This window comes from Neoarius graeffei, chromosome 6, assembly GCF_027579695.1.
Source record: "Neoarius graeffei isolate fNeoGra1 chromosome 6, fNeoGra1.pri, whole genome shotgun sequence".
NCBI classification, from domain to species: domain Eukaryota; kingdom Metazoa; phylum Chordata; class Actinopteri; order Siluriformes; family Ariidae; genus Neoarius; species Neoarius graeffei.
In genome coordinates, this window is record NC_083574.1 from 1466099 (window position 1) to 1481920 (window position 15822).

Here is a 15822-nt window from a genome sequence, read left to right on the forward strand (position 1 = left end):
TATCAATCGTTTTAGTAGTGCCTGTCAGGATTTTGGGCTCACTATCAGCCTTAAGAAAACGCAAGTCATGGGTCAGGGCACTGACTCGACTCCCAGGATCACCATCTCCAATCATGAACTGGAAGTTGTCCATGATTTTGTTTACCTTGGTTCTACTATCTCCGACATGCTCTCTCTGGACTCCAAGCTTAACAAACGCATCGGCAAAGCATCCGCATCGGCAAAGTCTATGTCCAGACTGGGGAAAAGAGTGTGGACCAACAAAAAACTGACAGAGCACACAAAGATTCAAGTTTACCGAGCCTGTGTGCTGAATATTCTTCTGCACGGTAGTGAATCCTGGACTCTTCGTGCCCCTCAGGAAAGAAAGCTAAATGTCTTCCATATGCGCTGTCTCCGACGCATTCTCAACATCACCTGGAAGGACAAACTCCCCAATACCACAATTCTGAAGCGAGCCGCGGTCCCCAGCATGTACACGCTGTTAAAGCAGAGACGCCTGCGTTGGCTCAGTCATGTTGTGAGGATGGAAGATGGCCGTATTCCGAAAGCTCTACTTTATGGGGAGCTGCTGGATGGGAAGCGTCCAATTGGAAGATCTCAACTACAATTCAAAGACATCTGTAAGAGGGACATGATAACCCTGGGATTCAGCATTCAAAACTGGGAAGCCTTAGCATCTGTGCGCTCCATTTGGCGGCAAGCAGTACAACAAGGCCTTTCAAAGTTTGAGGAGACATCAACCCAGCACACAGAGGCAAAGAGACTTAGACGGAAGGCCCGATATCAGAGTGATCGACCAGCCACTGACTACATCTGCCTGCAGTGTGGAAGAGACTGTCATTCTAGGATCGGCCTGTCCAGTCACACTCGAAGCTGCTCCAAACAATCCACCCAAAGTGCGACTCCATAGTCTCTCGAGACTGACGGATGCCAAGAAAAAGAAGATTAATCGCATGACTTTTTACACTTTTCTTTACAGTCATTCATTTTGACATTTTTCATGTAATTTACTTTTAGCTATACAGGGAACAGCTGTGCTGGAACAGGACACAGGACCACATGCACACCTGCACACGCACACCTGCACACACACCTGCACACACACGCACGGTTCTGTGTCAGTGGAGAAAATAAAGTGCTGTAGCATGAGTAATGAAAGATCATGAAAGTAATGTTCTGCTCTTCTCATCAGATTCACAACCACTGAGCGTGTGTGTGTGTGTGTGTGTGTTTGAGATTGCTATCCTAAAGCACACATAAACATCCTAAACACAGTGAGATTATAAAGTTTTTATGTTTTTGCTCAGCTGTTTAATGCATTTGTACTTATGATTTTTATCTGGGTTTTTTTTTTTCTTCCTCAGTCATCGACATTCTGGAACTTCTGAGCACACACCCATCTCAAGGAATCACCAAGGTCAAAGGTCACTACCCCGGCATGACCACCTGGCGTTTTCGCTGCCACACACCTCACCTGACCCTCCCCCTGGATGTGTATCAGCGCTTTGTGAGGGCGTGGCATGGCTCGCTGAGCTTGCACCTGGTTGGTCAGCATGTGGGAGGTTCGGCGGTGACGGTGCTATCTCTGAGCGCTCCGGGGAACACACCGCTCTTGCGCATCATCTCCAACACGCAGGAGGATTTTCTCCAGCTGGAGATCCGTACACAACCCAACACAAAACCCGAGGTGCTCAGAATCCCTGGGGGAAACCCCTTCTCAGGAGGGAGGTGGGCGAGGGTGGTGCTGAGCATGGCTCCTGGGTGGGTGTGGCTGTTCCAGGAGTGTAAAGAGGTCACAGTAATGAAGCTTACACACCAGGGACAACCTTTGACCCTCAATCTCCCTCCTCATGACCTCCAGGTGACCTTAGCAAGCAGCAGGGCAGATGACAAAGCCAGCAAATTTAGCGTGAGTATTAAAAGCATCGATTTCACCCTTATTAAAAATGGCAGGCTCTATGAATATACATGAGCATGCAAATGAGGAAATGGCCTCCTGCCATTGCTAATATCATGAGATAACATGAGATAATTCCTCGAGATGGGTGTGTGATGAGATAATGTAGCTAGCCGGTTAGTATTCTTTTACGTCCTACTTTCTCAGTGATTGTGTTACCATGACAACAACATGTCTTCATCACTAACATTAGCATAAAGTTTTTAGGTACCTTTAATAATTTGCATGTCAGACATAATTGGTCCAAAGCCTCTGAACTTAGTGACACTCAGTTGTAACTCCGCCTCCAAATCAGAGTAGTGACTGTGTGTGTGTGTGTGTGTGTGTGTGTGTGTGTGTTTACAGGGTTACCTGCAGACTGCACAGATCTCGACTGAACCCTATGCGAGACGCCCGTGGCACTGCAACAGCATTAACGGTAAAACAGCTTCCTGTAGACGGATCTCGTTAAAGGTCCTCAGACTGAGATTAATCCTCCATCGCACATGCTCGTGTCTCCACCCAGTGACTCCGCCCATCCATCATTAAACCGTTTGTGTTCATGCGCAGAGTGAGACGAGATCATCGGCGTGATTTATGATGGAGCTGAGGAACGTTTCTGTGCTTTCAGGAGAAGTTTCTGGTTTTGTGTGTCAGGAGTTTGGGAGAAGTTTAAGAGCTCGGGGTTCAGTTTGTGTTTTACTTCCAGAGATTTATGTTCTGTCCTGAGAGGCAGTGCAAACACACACACGCGCGCACACACACACACACACACACACACACGCGCGCGCGCCCGCGCCCACACACACACACACACACACACACAGTTTCAACAGTCCAGCTGGAGATTTATCAGTAGTTTGAAAATAAACCAGAGGATGACAGACTGAACAGTAAAACGCTGAGCTTGTGTTTATTTATTTTATAGTTAATTAAATAAGTTTTTTTTTTTTTGCGGTCTGGTTTCCATCAAATCCTGCGCTCTGATTGGCTGGCGAGTGGGTCTGTATCCTACAATATGGACCCCAGTTACGGACCCCGGTTAAGGACCTCTGGCGACTCGCTCGTTCACAACAACAGCAAACATAGTAGCAATTTTTGTCAACATTTATTTTCGCATTTCTCAGGAGAATAGCATTAATTTTACAGCATGGATAGCGATAACGACAGTGTTCACAGCGAAAGCGAGTTTTACTACCCTGAGGAAGAAGAACTAAAAGAAAACATTTCAGGAGAAAGCTAAAAACCTGTAACTTGCTAACGCCGAGCAAAAACATGGCTGAATCCTGAATGACTCCTATTTGTATAAATAGGGGACGACATAGGCGGCAAAATGTAGTTTTTTTCCTGCCATGGAAGTGCACTTGTATACCGAGGAGGAAGCCATTTGCATTACAGCCGTGAATGAGGATTCAAAATGGCGGCTCGCCTCGGTTTTCCCTTTCGGGCGCTCTCGTTTTCTGTTAGAATTTGGTAAAGAAAAAATAAATATATTATTTACCGGCTTAAGGTCGGTCCGTATGGTGAAATACCGTGACCTCGGCCTTGAATACTGACCTCGGCCCAGAGGGCCTCGCTCAGTACTTTCAAGACCTCGGTCACAGTATTTCACCATACGGACCTCCCAGCTGGTAAATTATATATATGTATTTTATCCATGTTTGCTAATTCTCTCGAACCGAGTTTTCATTGCCATTTTGCATAAAATAGAAGCTTTTTTTTTATTTGACTAAACACAGCAGTGAAAGTTCTGTATTTACACGGAGTGATGGGATCAAATTAAAGCTGGTTTTCTCCTCTCATGGTCTCTCTTACAGAGCTCTCTCTCACTCTGTCTATCTCTCTCTCACTCTGTCTATCTCTCTATCTATTTCTTTCTATCTCTTTCACTCTATCTCTGAGTGATGGGATCAAATTAAAGCTGGTTTTCTCCTCTCATGGTATCTCTTACAGAGCTCTCTCTCTGTCTCTCTGTCTCTCTCTTTCACTCTCTTACTCTGTCTTTTACTCTATCTCTCTCATTCTCTCTCTCTCGTTTCAGAAACATAGCGTTTCTGTTTGCTCATGTCATGTGACTTAAAGGCGAAAACTGTTTCCATTTCATTTTGTGAAATACCACTTTATCAAATCGTCTGAAAAACCACTTCGTGTGAGCGTAAAAACTTTTTTGTGATATTTAAGAGTTTTTTTTTTTTTCAAAATTCACGTTTCCATCACTTGTTGTTTTTAGATTGTGATTTCAAATTGTACATTAAGCACGCTAATGGAGACGTGGCCAGTGTAAAAATTTGGGAAATACCACAAAAAGATCTTATTTTTATCAACAAAAGAAGAATTTTCAATATCCGTATCGTGAGACAAGTCGAAAAGAAAAAGTGATCTCAACAACACATGGCAGAATTTATTTACAGTAGATGATGATTTTATATTTGCTTGAAATGAAATGTAAATAAAAATTAAAGTGCTTTTATAAACATCCACATAAATATAAATAAATAAATATGACCGAAACCGTCTGAATGCTTCAGGTATAATAAAAGATCTCTGTGCTCACACTCAGACCATGTGCTACTGTCGTAAATAGTCTGCAAATAATATTATATAATTCATTGACTCATTTTTATCAGCTATTTTTTAAAAACACAATTCTGATTATTATTTGTAATTATAAAATGATTTGGGTTTGTTTTGTTGCTGGAAAATTTGACATTTGAAAGTAAATATGTTTTTATTATAAATGTTTGCACGTTTGTTTCAGACTCCACCCCTCTTCCCCGCACCCCCAACAACACTGTGGAATTGGTGCAGGAGGTACAGGACCTGCCGGAGCACATGGTCGTCTCAGTGCTCGGGCCCCCGGCGACTCCACGCGGCAGGAGAGCTCGCAGCGAACAGAAACTGCGAGTCAAGGACGAGGAGACGCTGCACAATATCACCGTCATGCTGGTCATGCTGAAACAACAGGTCAGATACACAACTCCTGTTACTTTTTTATATGTTTTTAGTATATAGTTTTCACTGCAGCATCAAACCATGGTGGTGTAGAAGCTCTGACAGTTTCCTGTGGAAAATAAAAGGGTTCCTTAAGCATTCTGCAAGGGCTTTTCTGAGAATGAAAGAGTCTTAGCTTCTAAAAAAGGTTCTACTTGGACTCCAGAAGCACTGTTCATGGGTTCCTCCAGAGGGTCAAGCATCTATTTTCTCTCTCAAAGCTTTTTGAATGATTTACAGTTCTATCTTTCTGGAACATTCTGTTAGAAGAGTCTCTCCTAAATGAATAAACCAGAGAACTCTTTAGGGTGATAGATGAAACCTTTCATTCTAAGATGGTCAGCTGGTAGAGAATTTACCCCACTCTGTGTGTGTGTGTGTGTGTGTGTGTGTGTGTGTGTGTGTGTGTGTGTGTGTGTGTGTGTGTAGAATGAGGACCTGCAGGCTCGTGTACAGTATTTGGAGTCCTGTGAATGTGTGAGGAAAACCTGTACCTGGCAGAACCATAAGATGGAGGCGGGATCTCACTGGAAGGTTGACAGCCGCACCAAGTGTTCCTGCACCTCCGGGGAAGTCCGGTGTGAAACTTCAAACAGTGAGAAACCGCCTGGAGAGCTCTCTAAGATGTGGGTGGAGCACAGAGGACGGCAGGACAAAGCTTCAGGTATGAAATAGGCTTTTATTGCCAGACTTTTCAGTGTAACAATATAGCTTTATTCTGGTAAACACACACACACGCTGTGTTCTTGTCCCGGGATGAGCTGTCCCCTCTGCTCTCCCTCTGCCTCCTTAAATAGGGCGCGGTTACTGGGGAGACACACAAACACAGGTTAATTACCGTCAGGTGTAGTGATTCTGCCACTCACCTTCCCTGGCTCCGCCCTCCTGTCACAGACCGGCGCTTGACCACGCCCCCGCTGCCACATACCCCCACCACCCGACTCAGGCCGGGCGCTCCTCCGGCCCGCAGCCGACTCCCCCCCCCCCCCCCCCCCTTGACGGGAGAGGAAGTCCGCCACGACCATCTGCGCCCCTGGCCTGTGGACCACCTTGAAATTGAAGGGTTGGAGTGCCAGATACCAACGGGTGATCCGCGCGTTGGCATCTTTCATGCGGTGGAGCCACTGGAGGGGCGCGTGGTCCGAACAGAGGGTGAAAGGGCGCCCCAGCAGGTAGTAACGGAGGGCGAGGACCGCCCACTTGATCGCCAGGCATTCTTTCTCAATAGTGCTGTAGCGCCCCTCATGCACCGACAGCTTCCTGCTAATGTACAGGATGGGGCGGTCCTCCCCCTCCACCTCCTGGGACAACACCGCCCCCAGCCCTCTGTCCGACTCATCGGTCTGCAACACAAAAGGGAGAGAAAAGTCAGGGGAGTGTAATAGTGGCCCCCCACACAGTGCAGCCTTTACCTCAGAGAAAGCCCACTGGCACTGCTCCGTCCACTGGACCGGATCTGGCGCCCTCTTTTTAGTGAAGTCAGTCAGCGGGCTGGTGACGTCCGAATAAATAGGTATAAACCTACGATAGTAGCCAGCCAGCCCCAGGAACTGTCTCACCCCCTTTTTGGTCTTGGGCCTCGGGCAGGCCACAATCGCTGCTGTCTTATTAATTTGGGGACGCACCTGCCCGTTGCCCAAGTGGAAGCCCAGATACCGTACTTCCACCTGCCCAATCGCACACTTCTTCGGGTTGGCAGTGAGACCCGCCCGCCTCAGCGACCTAAGGACGGCCCTCAGGTGTTGCAGGTGCCGCTGCCAGTCGTTACTATAAATGATAATGTCATCGAGATATGCGGCCGCATAGGTGGCGTGGGGCCGGAGGACCCTGTCCATCAGCCGCTGAAATGTAGCGGGCGCCCCAAACAGCCCAAAAGGAAGTGTGACAAATTGGTGTAAGCCGAACGGTGTGGAAAAGGCCGTTTTTTCCCGAGATAATGGAGTCAAGGGGATCTGCCAATATCCCTTCGTCAAATCCAGTGTCGAGTAAAAGCGAGCCGTGCCTAGTCGATCGAGCAGCTCGTCAATACGAGGCATTGGGTACGCGTCGAATTTAGACACCGCGTTGACTTTTCTATAGTCCACACAGAACCGGACTGACCTGTCGGCCTTGGGTACCAAGACCACCGGGCTGCTCCAGTCACTGTGGGACTCCTCGACGATGCCCATTTCGAGCATGGCCTGAAGTTCTTCCCGAACCACCTTTTTTTGTGTTCGGGTAGCCTGTAAGGGCGGCTACGCACTACCACCCCCGGGGGCGTCTCTATGTGGTGTTCTATGAGGTTAGTGCGACCGGGCAGGGGCGAGAACACATCCGAAAATTCGGCCTGCAACTGGGCGACCTCCGTGAGTTGGGTCGGGGAGAGGTGGTCTCCACAGGGGACCGGAGAGGTACGTGATGCCAATGTCCCTTTTTGAACCTCCGGCCTCAGCTCCGCCTTCTCCGGAACTACCGACACCAACGCCACAGGGACCTCCTCGTTCCAGAGTTTAAGCAGATTGAGGTGGTAGATCTGTAGCGCCCCCTCCCTGTCCGTTCGCCTTACCTCATAGTCAACGTCCCCGACTCGCCGTGTGACCTCAAAGGGTCCTTGCCACTTGGCGATTAATTTGGAGCTTGACGTGGGCAACAGGACGAGTACCTTATCTCCCGGAGTGAACTCTCTAAGGCGCGTGCCCTTGTTGTACAGGCGGGCTTGCCGTTCCTGGGCCTGCCGCAAATTCTCCTGAGTTAGGTGTGTGAGGGTGTGGAGTTTTGCGCGCAGGTCCATAACGTACTGAATTTCGTTTTTACTTTGTGAAGGTCCCTCCTCCCAATTTTCTCGCAGCACATCTAAAATGCCGCGTGGCTTACGCCCGTATAACAATTCAAATGGGGAGAACCCCGTGGAGGCTTGGGGGACCTCTCGCACTGCAAATAACAAGGGTTCGAGCCATTTATCCCAGTTACGTGCGTCCTCACTTACGAATTTTTTAATTATATTCTTGAGGGTGCGATTGAACCGTTCAACTAAACTGTCCGTTTGTGGGTGATAAACGCTGGTGCGGATCGGCTTAATACCTAATAGCCCATACAGTTCGCTCAGTGTTTGTGACATAAACGAGGTGCCTTGGTCAGTCAGAATCTCTTTCGGGATTCCAACCCGAGAGATGACGTGGAAGAGGGCCTCCGCAATACTGCGTGCTGAGATATTGCGAAGAGGCACCGCTTCCGGGTATCGCGTTGCATAGTCCACCAGAACCAATATAAAGCGGTACCCTCGTGTTGACTGATCTAATGGCCCGACGAGATCCATCCCAATTCTTTCGAACAGGGTCTCGATTAATGGTAGGGGGCGCAAAGGCGCTTTTGGAATGGCCGCTGGATTTACTAACTGACATTCGCGGCACGCCGTACACCACTTGCGGACATCGCCGCGAATCCCCAGCCAATAGAATCGGGCCATTATCTGGGCTAGTGTCTTATCCTGCCCTAGGTGTCCAGCCATGGGATTAAAGTGAGCCGCCTGAAATACCAATTTCTGGCGGCTCTTTGGAATTAACAGCTGTGTGACTCGCTCTTTTGTCTGAGTGTCCTGCGTCACTCGGTATAATCTATCCTTCATAACAGAAAAATAGGGGAAGGACGGGGTGGCGTTCGGCTGGAGCGTTTGACCATCGATTACTCTCACTTGGTCAAACGCATGTCGCAGAGTCTCGTCTCGCGATTGTTCCAATGGGAAATCCGCGAGGGATTCCCCAACAGAAAGAGGAGGAGCCGGCGGCTCCTCACTCTGTCGCAGAGATGACGTAGACGGCTCTGCGACAGCAGCTCCAGCCAAAGCGACACCGGGATCTCCCCCTGTCAAATGGCAGGACCCACTCTTCACTAGGCGCGTCATTAAACCCCGAAATCCCGGCCAATCAGTCCCCAAAATTAAAGAGTGGGTAAGGCGAGGATTAACTGCCGCCTTCACTATAGATTTTTCCCCTCTGAAATATATGTGGACCGACACCAAAGGGTAGCTGTGAACATCCCCGTGCACACACAACACCTTCACCCCCTGTGCTCCCCCCAATGCCTCGTCTTCCACCAGGCTTTGGCGGATCGAGGTCTGATTGCAACCAGAATCCACCAACACCTGATATGTAGCCCCTTGGACACTCACCGGTATGCGATACGCTCCGGCCCGATCGAGGGCAGCTTCTGGCGCATCGGGGATCCGTACCACCGCGCCCACCTCCATTGCTGCGCACTGTTCTTGCAGGTGGCCCGGCTCCCCGCAGCGCCAGCAAACCGGCCCGGGCTCTCCCTCTGCACCTGTGCTCTGGGGCTCACTCACCTGAGGGGGGGAGAGACAGACACAGAAGGGAGAAACGGGAGGGCACCACGGGTGTGGCGGGCCGGCTGGGGTGGAGCCGGCCCCCGCCTCCGTGGTGGGGGAATGGGGCGAGGACGGGACACAGACGGGAGGGGAGAAAGAGAGAGAGAAGAGGAGAGGAGAGAAGACGTCGTCAGTTGTCCTGCCACCGGAACAGCCGCCAAATGATCCTCCGCCAGTCCTACTGCCTGATCCAGCGACGCCGGGCGGTGGCACTGGACCCACTCCGCGGTTCCGGCTGGTAAGCGCGCGATGAACTGCTCCAGCGCCACCTGATCGATGATTCCCTCGGCGTCGCGATCGTCGGCCCTCAGCCACCACCAGCAGGCGTCCCGGAGCTGCTGGCCGAACGCGAACGGCCGGCCGACTTCCTCCAACCACAGCGTGCGGAAGCGCTGGTGCTGTTGTTCTGGTGTGCGCCCCACGTGCTGGAGGACGGCCCGGCGAGCGCCCCACGCGCTGGAGGACGGCCCGGCGAAGGTCCGCGTAGGCCAGCCGGCGGTCGGCGGGGAGCTGTAGCGTGGCCAGCTGCGCCTCTCCCGTTAGGAGGGGGAGGAGGTGTGCCGCGCGCTGCTCCATCGGCCACCCCGAGGCTTCGGCGACCTGTTCGAACAATGTGAGGAACGCCTCGGGGTCATCCTGCGGGCCCATCTTGGTCACGGTGAGGGGAGACGGGCCCGCGGCCGGGGCGCTGGTGGACCCCGCCGGCCCGAGGAGATGCCGGAATGCCTCGCGATCTTCCTGCTGGGCCAGCACCAGGGCTTCGAAGCGCCGCTCTTGCTCCTGTCGGAGCGTGACGAGTGCCTGGTGCTGGCTTTGCTGAGCCGTGGCGAGGGCGTGGACCAGGTCCACGAACGGGGAGGATTCCATGGGGCTGCGGGATTGGTGCTCCACCTTTTCCCGGGATTCAGCACCACTGTAGAGCTCTCTGAGGTGTGGGTGGAGCACAGAGGACGGCAGGACAAAGCTTCAGGTATGAAATAGGCTTTTATTGCCAGACTTTTCAGTGTAACAATATAGCTTTATTCTGGTAAACACACACACACGCTGTGTTCTTGTCCTGGGAAGAGCTCTCCTCTGCTCTCCCTCTGCCTCCTTAAATAGGGCGCGGTTACTGGGGAGACACACAAACACAGGTTAATTACCGTCAGGTGTAGTGATTCTGCCACTCACCTTTCCTGGCTCCGCCCTCCTGTCACAGACCGGCGCTTGACCACGCCCCTGCTGCCACACCGCCATTAAACCCAAACACTCCCATCTTCCTATCAGAACGCATTTGATAAAATCCTCAACAGATACACAGCAGACCAACCTCTGAAAGAATCGTTTGAAAGAGTTGTCAGAAAGAATCATATGAAATAATTAATTGTCTGAAAAAATCGCTTGAAAGAGTTCTTATTTTTATGGAATAACAAAGGATTTGTGTGTGTGTGTGTGTGTGTGTGTGTGTGTGTGTGTGTGTTCTTGAACAGAATGCAGTTATAATGGCTGAATGTACAGCGGTGCTTGAAAGTTTGTGAACCCTTTAGAATTTTCTATATTTCTGCATAAATATGACCTAAAACATCATCAGATTTTCACACAAGTCCTAAAAGTAGATAAAGAGAACCCAGTTAAACAAATGAGACACAAATATTATACTTGGTCTTTTATTTATTGAGAAAAATGATCCAATATTACATATCTGTGAGTGGCAAAAGTATGTGACCCTTTGCTTTCAGTATCTGGTGTGACCCCCTTGTGCAGCAATAACTGCAACTAAACGTTTGCGGTAACTGTTGATCAGTCCTGCACACCAGCTTGGAGGAATTTTAGCCCGTTCCTCCGTACAGAACAGCTTCAACTCTGGGATGTTGGTGGGTTTCCTCACATGAACTGCTCGCTTCAGGTCCTTCCACAACATTTCCATTGGATTAAGGTCAGGAGTTTGACTTGGCCATTCCAAAACATTCACTTTATTCTTCTTTAACCATTCTTTGGTAGAATGACTTGTGTGCTTAGGGTCGTTGTCTTACTGCATGACCCACCTTCTCTTGAGATTCAGTTCATGGACAGATGTCCTGACATTTTCCTTTAGAATTCACTGGTATAATTCAGAATTCATTGTTCCATCAATGATGGCAAGCCGTTCTGGCCCAGATGCAGCAAAACAGGCCCAAACCATGATACTATCACCACCATGTTTCACAGATGGGATAAGGTTCTTATGCTGGAATGCAGTGTTTTCCTTTCTCCAAACATAACGCTTCTCATTTAAACCAAAAATTTGTATTTTGGTCTCATCTGTCCACAAAACATTTTTCCAATAGCCTTCTGGTTTGTCCACGTGATCTTTAGCAAACTGCAGATGAGCAGCAATGTTCTTTTTGGAGAGCATGGCTTTCTCCTTGCAACCCTGCCATGCACACCATTGTTGTTCAGTGTTCTCCTGATGGTGGACTCATGAACATTAACATTAGCCAATGTGAGAGAGGCCTTCAGTTGCTTAGAAGTTACCCTGGGATCCTTTGTGATCTCGCCAACTATTACACGCCTTGCTCTTGGAGTGATCTTTGTTGGTCGCCCACTCCTGGGGAGGGTAACAATGGTCTTGAATTTCCTCCATTTGTACACAATCTGTCTGACTGTGGATTGGTGGAGTCCAAACTCTTTAGAGATGGTTTTGTAACCTTTTCCAGCCTGATGAGCATCAACAACGCTTTTTCTGAGGTCCTCAGAAATCTCCTTTGTTCGCGCCATGATACACTTCCACAAACATGTGTTGTGAAGGTCAGACTTTCATAGATCCCTGTTCTTTAAATAAAACAGGGTGCCCACTCACACCTGATTGTCATCTCATTGATTGAAAACACCTGACTCTAATTTCACCTTCAAATTAACTGCTAATCCTAGAGGTACACATACTTTTGCCACTCACAGATATGTAATATTGGATCATTTTCCTCAATAAATAAGTGACCAAGTATAATATTTTTTGTCTCATTTGTTTAACTGGGTTCTCTTTATCTACTTTTAGGACTTGTGTGAAAATCTGATGATGTTTTAGGTTATATTTATGCAGAAATATAGAAAATTCTAAAGGGTTCACAAACTTTCAAGCACCACTGTACAATAATGGTGAAGTGTAAGATTTATGCAGATCGATGCAAATTAAACTTTTTTCCATGTTGGTAAAATATTACACTCTGATGGGATGTGAGTGATACAGCTCATACAGATAAAGAAAAGATCAAAATAATGAAAGAGTAAACACTCGTCCCCCATTAGACTTGCACTTTAATGAAGACCCATGATGACGATGATGATGAGTGATATACGTGTCAGGGTGGTGTGTATTGGTGTGGAGTGTGTGAGCAGTGTTGTGGTGTGTCTCTGCAGGATGTGTGTATGACAGAGAGGTGTATGAAGATAAAGAAGTGTTTGTACCCAGAAGTAATCAGTGTCTCAACTGCGCCTGCTCTGTGAGTGAATGACGCAAATGTTTTTCTTCTCTTGGGCTGTTTGTTGATGTAAATCTTATGGAATGTAAAATAAGTATCGACATTTAAACATACTTTATTATTTATTAAACTTTATGTCAAATCAGAGGACAGAGAGCAAGCTGAGCGAGTTGAAGGTCAGAGTTGAAATGTAAGGAGTTATTTATGTAAGTTATTTTTCTTGGGTGTAAAGTTCAGATCATCCAAAATATTCCTTATAGATTCCTAATATTTATTCTTATAAATTTACTTTCTTACTGTAAATTTATTCAAGTATTTTCTGTCTCTGGACTGAAGGTAGTAGATTTTGATTATTAAAGTTCATGCAACTAAAAATTCCCCAAATCATTGGGATTGTTTGTTTATTCAGATCACTAAATACTAATAAGAATCACTATATTTTTTTAGCATATATGTTTTAAAATATTTTTTAAACTAATCATTTTAAACCATCTAAAGCCTTATCAGTGCACACAAATAAAAGACGCTTTTGTTAACTCCGTCCCTGCACATGTTTGGACTATAACTGAAATATATTGCATCCTGTCATGACCTGTTTTTTTCACATAAGTAAAAAAATATACAATGCACCTTAAAAGACTCGATCAGATAAAAGAAAGAAAGAAAGAAAGAAATTCCATGTCTGGAGTCTGTTCTGTTGAAAACCTCTTGATTTTTTTGTTTATTGTAACTGGCTTCTTTGTAGAACAATGTAAAAGCAAGTGCTTTAGTGTGTGTGTGTGTGTGTGTTTTCACCTCAGGATAGTGTGGTGAGATGTCGCCCAAAACGCTGCCCCCCACCACCATGTGCTAATCCTTATGTAAGACCTGGACAGTGCTGTCCAAGCTGCTCAGGTACAAATATATACACACACACACACACACACACACGAGCATAATGTGCACAAATCTCAACACTCGGTAACTAATTGTAAATAAATCCAGTACAGTCAAAAGGTCATTAAGTGTAAATAATTATAATAATGTAAATGAACGCTGCTCGTTAAATCTCTGCCTTACGCTGCTGCTTCGTCTCATTTCTTTCTGTAGATTCTTTCTTCGCTGATTAAAAAATGTAAAATAATAAAACATTTCACTACAAATACAACGAGCAATTACAACCTGACTTCATGGCCACATGGGACAGACTATGTGAGAGATGTTCGGGATGCTGCCACATCCTGCTGATGTTATCCAGATGTTTGTTCAATATTGTGGAAATGGAACAAAATCTAGTTTGTTTGTTTGTTTGTTTAAATATCATGTCCTCAGTTTATAAATGTGCAGTGTGTTTAAGGCCACTGTGGGTGAATATTAAACTGTCCCTCCTCTTTAGTGTGTGGTGAAGACAACCGAATCCACAACGTCTCGTACAGCACCGTTGATGGCTGTCAGACCTGCACCTGTAGGGTATGGGATCATTAAACCTCCTATATCTACACTCCTTCTGTACTGCTGGGATTGGGATTACTTGGAAAGTCATGGGATTGGGATTACTGGGAAATTCCCAGGATTGGGATTATTTATTCAGTATCAAGCACATGAGATTTTCTTACGATTTTAATTATAATTATAGAAACGCACAATGAGAACTACTTTTAAGAGAACTGTGATACTTTGATATCTGCATTTTATCTCTCAAGCGTGTACTTTTATTATTATTATTATGGCGGCACGGTGGTGTAGTGGTTAGCGCTGTCGCCTCACAGCAAGAAGGTCCGGGTTTGAGCCCCGTGGCCGGCGAGGGCCTTTCTGTGTGGAGTTTGCATGTTCTCCCCGTGTCCGCGTGGGTTTCCTCCGGGTGCTCCGGTTTCCCCCACAGTCCAAAGACATGCAGGTTAGGTTAACTGGTGACTCTAAATTGAGCGTAGGTGTGAATGTGAGTGTGAATGGTTGTCTGTGTCTATGTGTCAGCCCTGTGATGACCTGGCGACTTGTCCAGGGTGAACCCCGCCTTTCGCCCGTAGTCAGCTGGGATAGGATCCAGCTCGCCTGCGACCCTGTAGAACAGGATAAAGCGGCTACAGATAATGAGATGAGACAAGCGAAGGACTACAGTAACCAATTATAGCAGTCCAACAAATCATGATAGAAGTTTAAGAAATGAAACGAGTTCGTTAAAACATCTTTACGATCTGAAAGACGAGTCAACAGCTGAAACATCACATCACAGTCACTTCCGAGTGGGAAAACTGCATAAATATGCAATATTTTTATTCCGTGTGTGTGTGTGTGTGTGTGTGTGTGTGTGTGTGTGTGTGTGTGTGTTCCTGTTCTCACTTACATTACAGCAGCTATAAACAGTCGTTCCCTCAGGGTCTCTTTATTCTCATTTCATGTTAACAAGACAAAAAATATAAAAACAGCTTGTTCCATCATTTTACCGAGAAGCCGCAAAGCAGCGTAAACTCCTCCATCCTGAAGTTCCAGCTTCACCTCTGACTGTTACACAGCACTCACACTGGAGACTCCTTACAGAAACGTGACTATAGAAACAATAATGTATTAGAGCGAGAGCATTAATATACACCTGCACTACTGGCAGAGCTGCTGTTAGAGAGAATTAATCAACACCTTCTCTTCTGACCAATCAGAGCCCAGAACTCAGCGTCTCCGTGGTGTACAAGCTGGTGAGTCCTGATCGTGAGACAGTGACGTTAGAAATGTTTCAGCTTTTTTAACTGATTGATTTGATTATTTCTGGATCCATTCCCACTGTGAGGCTCTTTTCAGTGAGGTTCCTTTGGTCCTTTAAAGGTTCTTCTTTTTCACTAACCTGAAGAACTTCTCCAAGATCTGCCAAAGCCCCAGGTTTCAGAGAGCGCTGAAGTGAAAACGCAGCAGAAACGAGCGATAAAACCTTCTACATGGGTTTTACTGTGAGCATTCAGTGCAGGTCTGAACCTCAATGAACAAATTCAAACCAGAAACGGCGGAGTTTCAGCATCACTGAGGTGGGGTTTACATTAGACTGTATCAGCGGATCATCAGATTAACGTTTTTAAAAACGATTCGCGTGCACACAGCAACGCCAATACACGGATACGCTAATC

The 15822-nt window shown here is 47.1% G+C and overlaps 1 protein-coding gene across 1 annotated transcript in view; it reads left to right on the top strand.

Moving 5' to 3' along the window:
- kcp (kielin cysteine rich BMP regulator) overlaps positions 1–15822 on the top strand; it is a 92463-nt gene that overhangs the window by 16203 nt on the left and 60438 nt on the right. Inside the window, exons 2-8 of the mRNA XM_060923153.1 lie at positions 1368–1912; positions 2306–2378; positions 4698–4903; positions 5360–5594; positions 12669–12751; positions 13531–13624; positions 14106–14179. Coding sequence (XP_060779136.1) covers positions 1368–1912; positions 2306–2378; positions 4698–4903; positions 5360–5594; positions 12669–12751; positions 13531–13624; positions 14106–14179 — 1310 coding nt within the window. The remainder of the gene's footprint in view (positions 1–1367; positions 1913–2305; positions 2379–4697; positions 4904–5359; positions 5595–12668; positions 12752–13530; positions 13625–14105; positions 14180–15822) is intronic.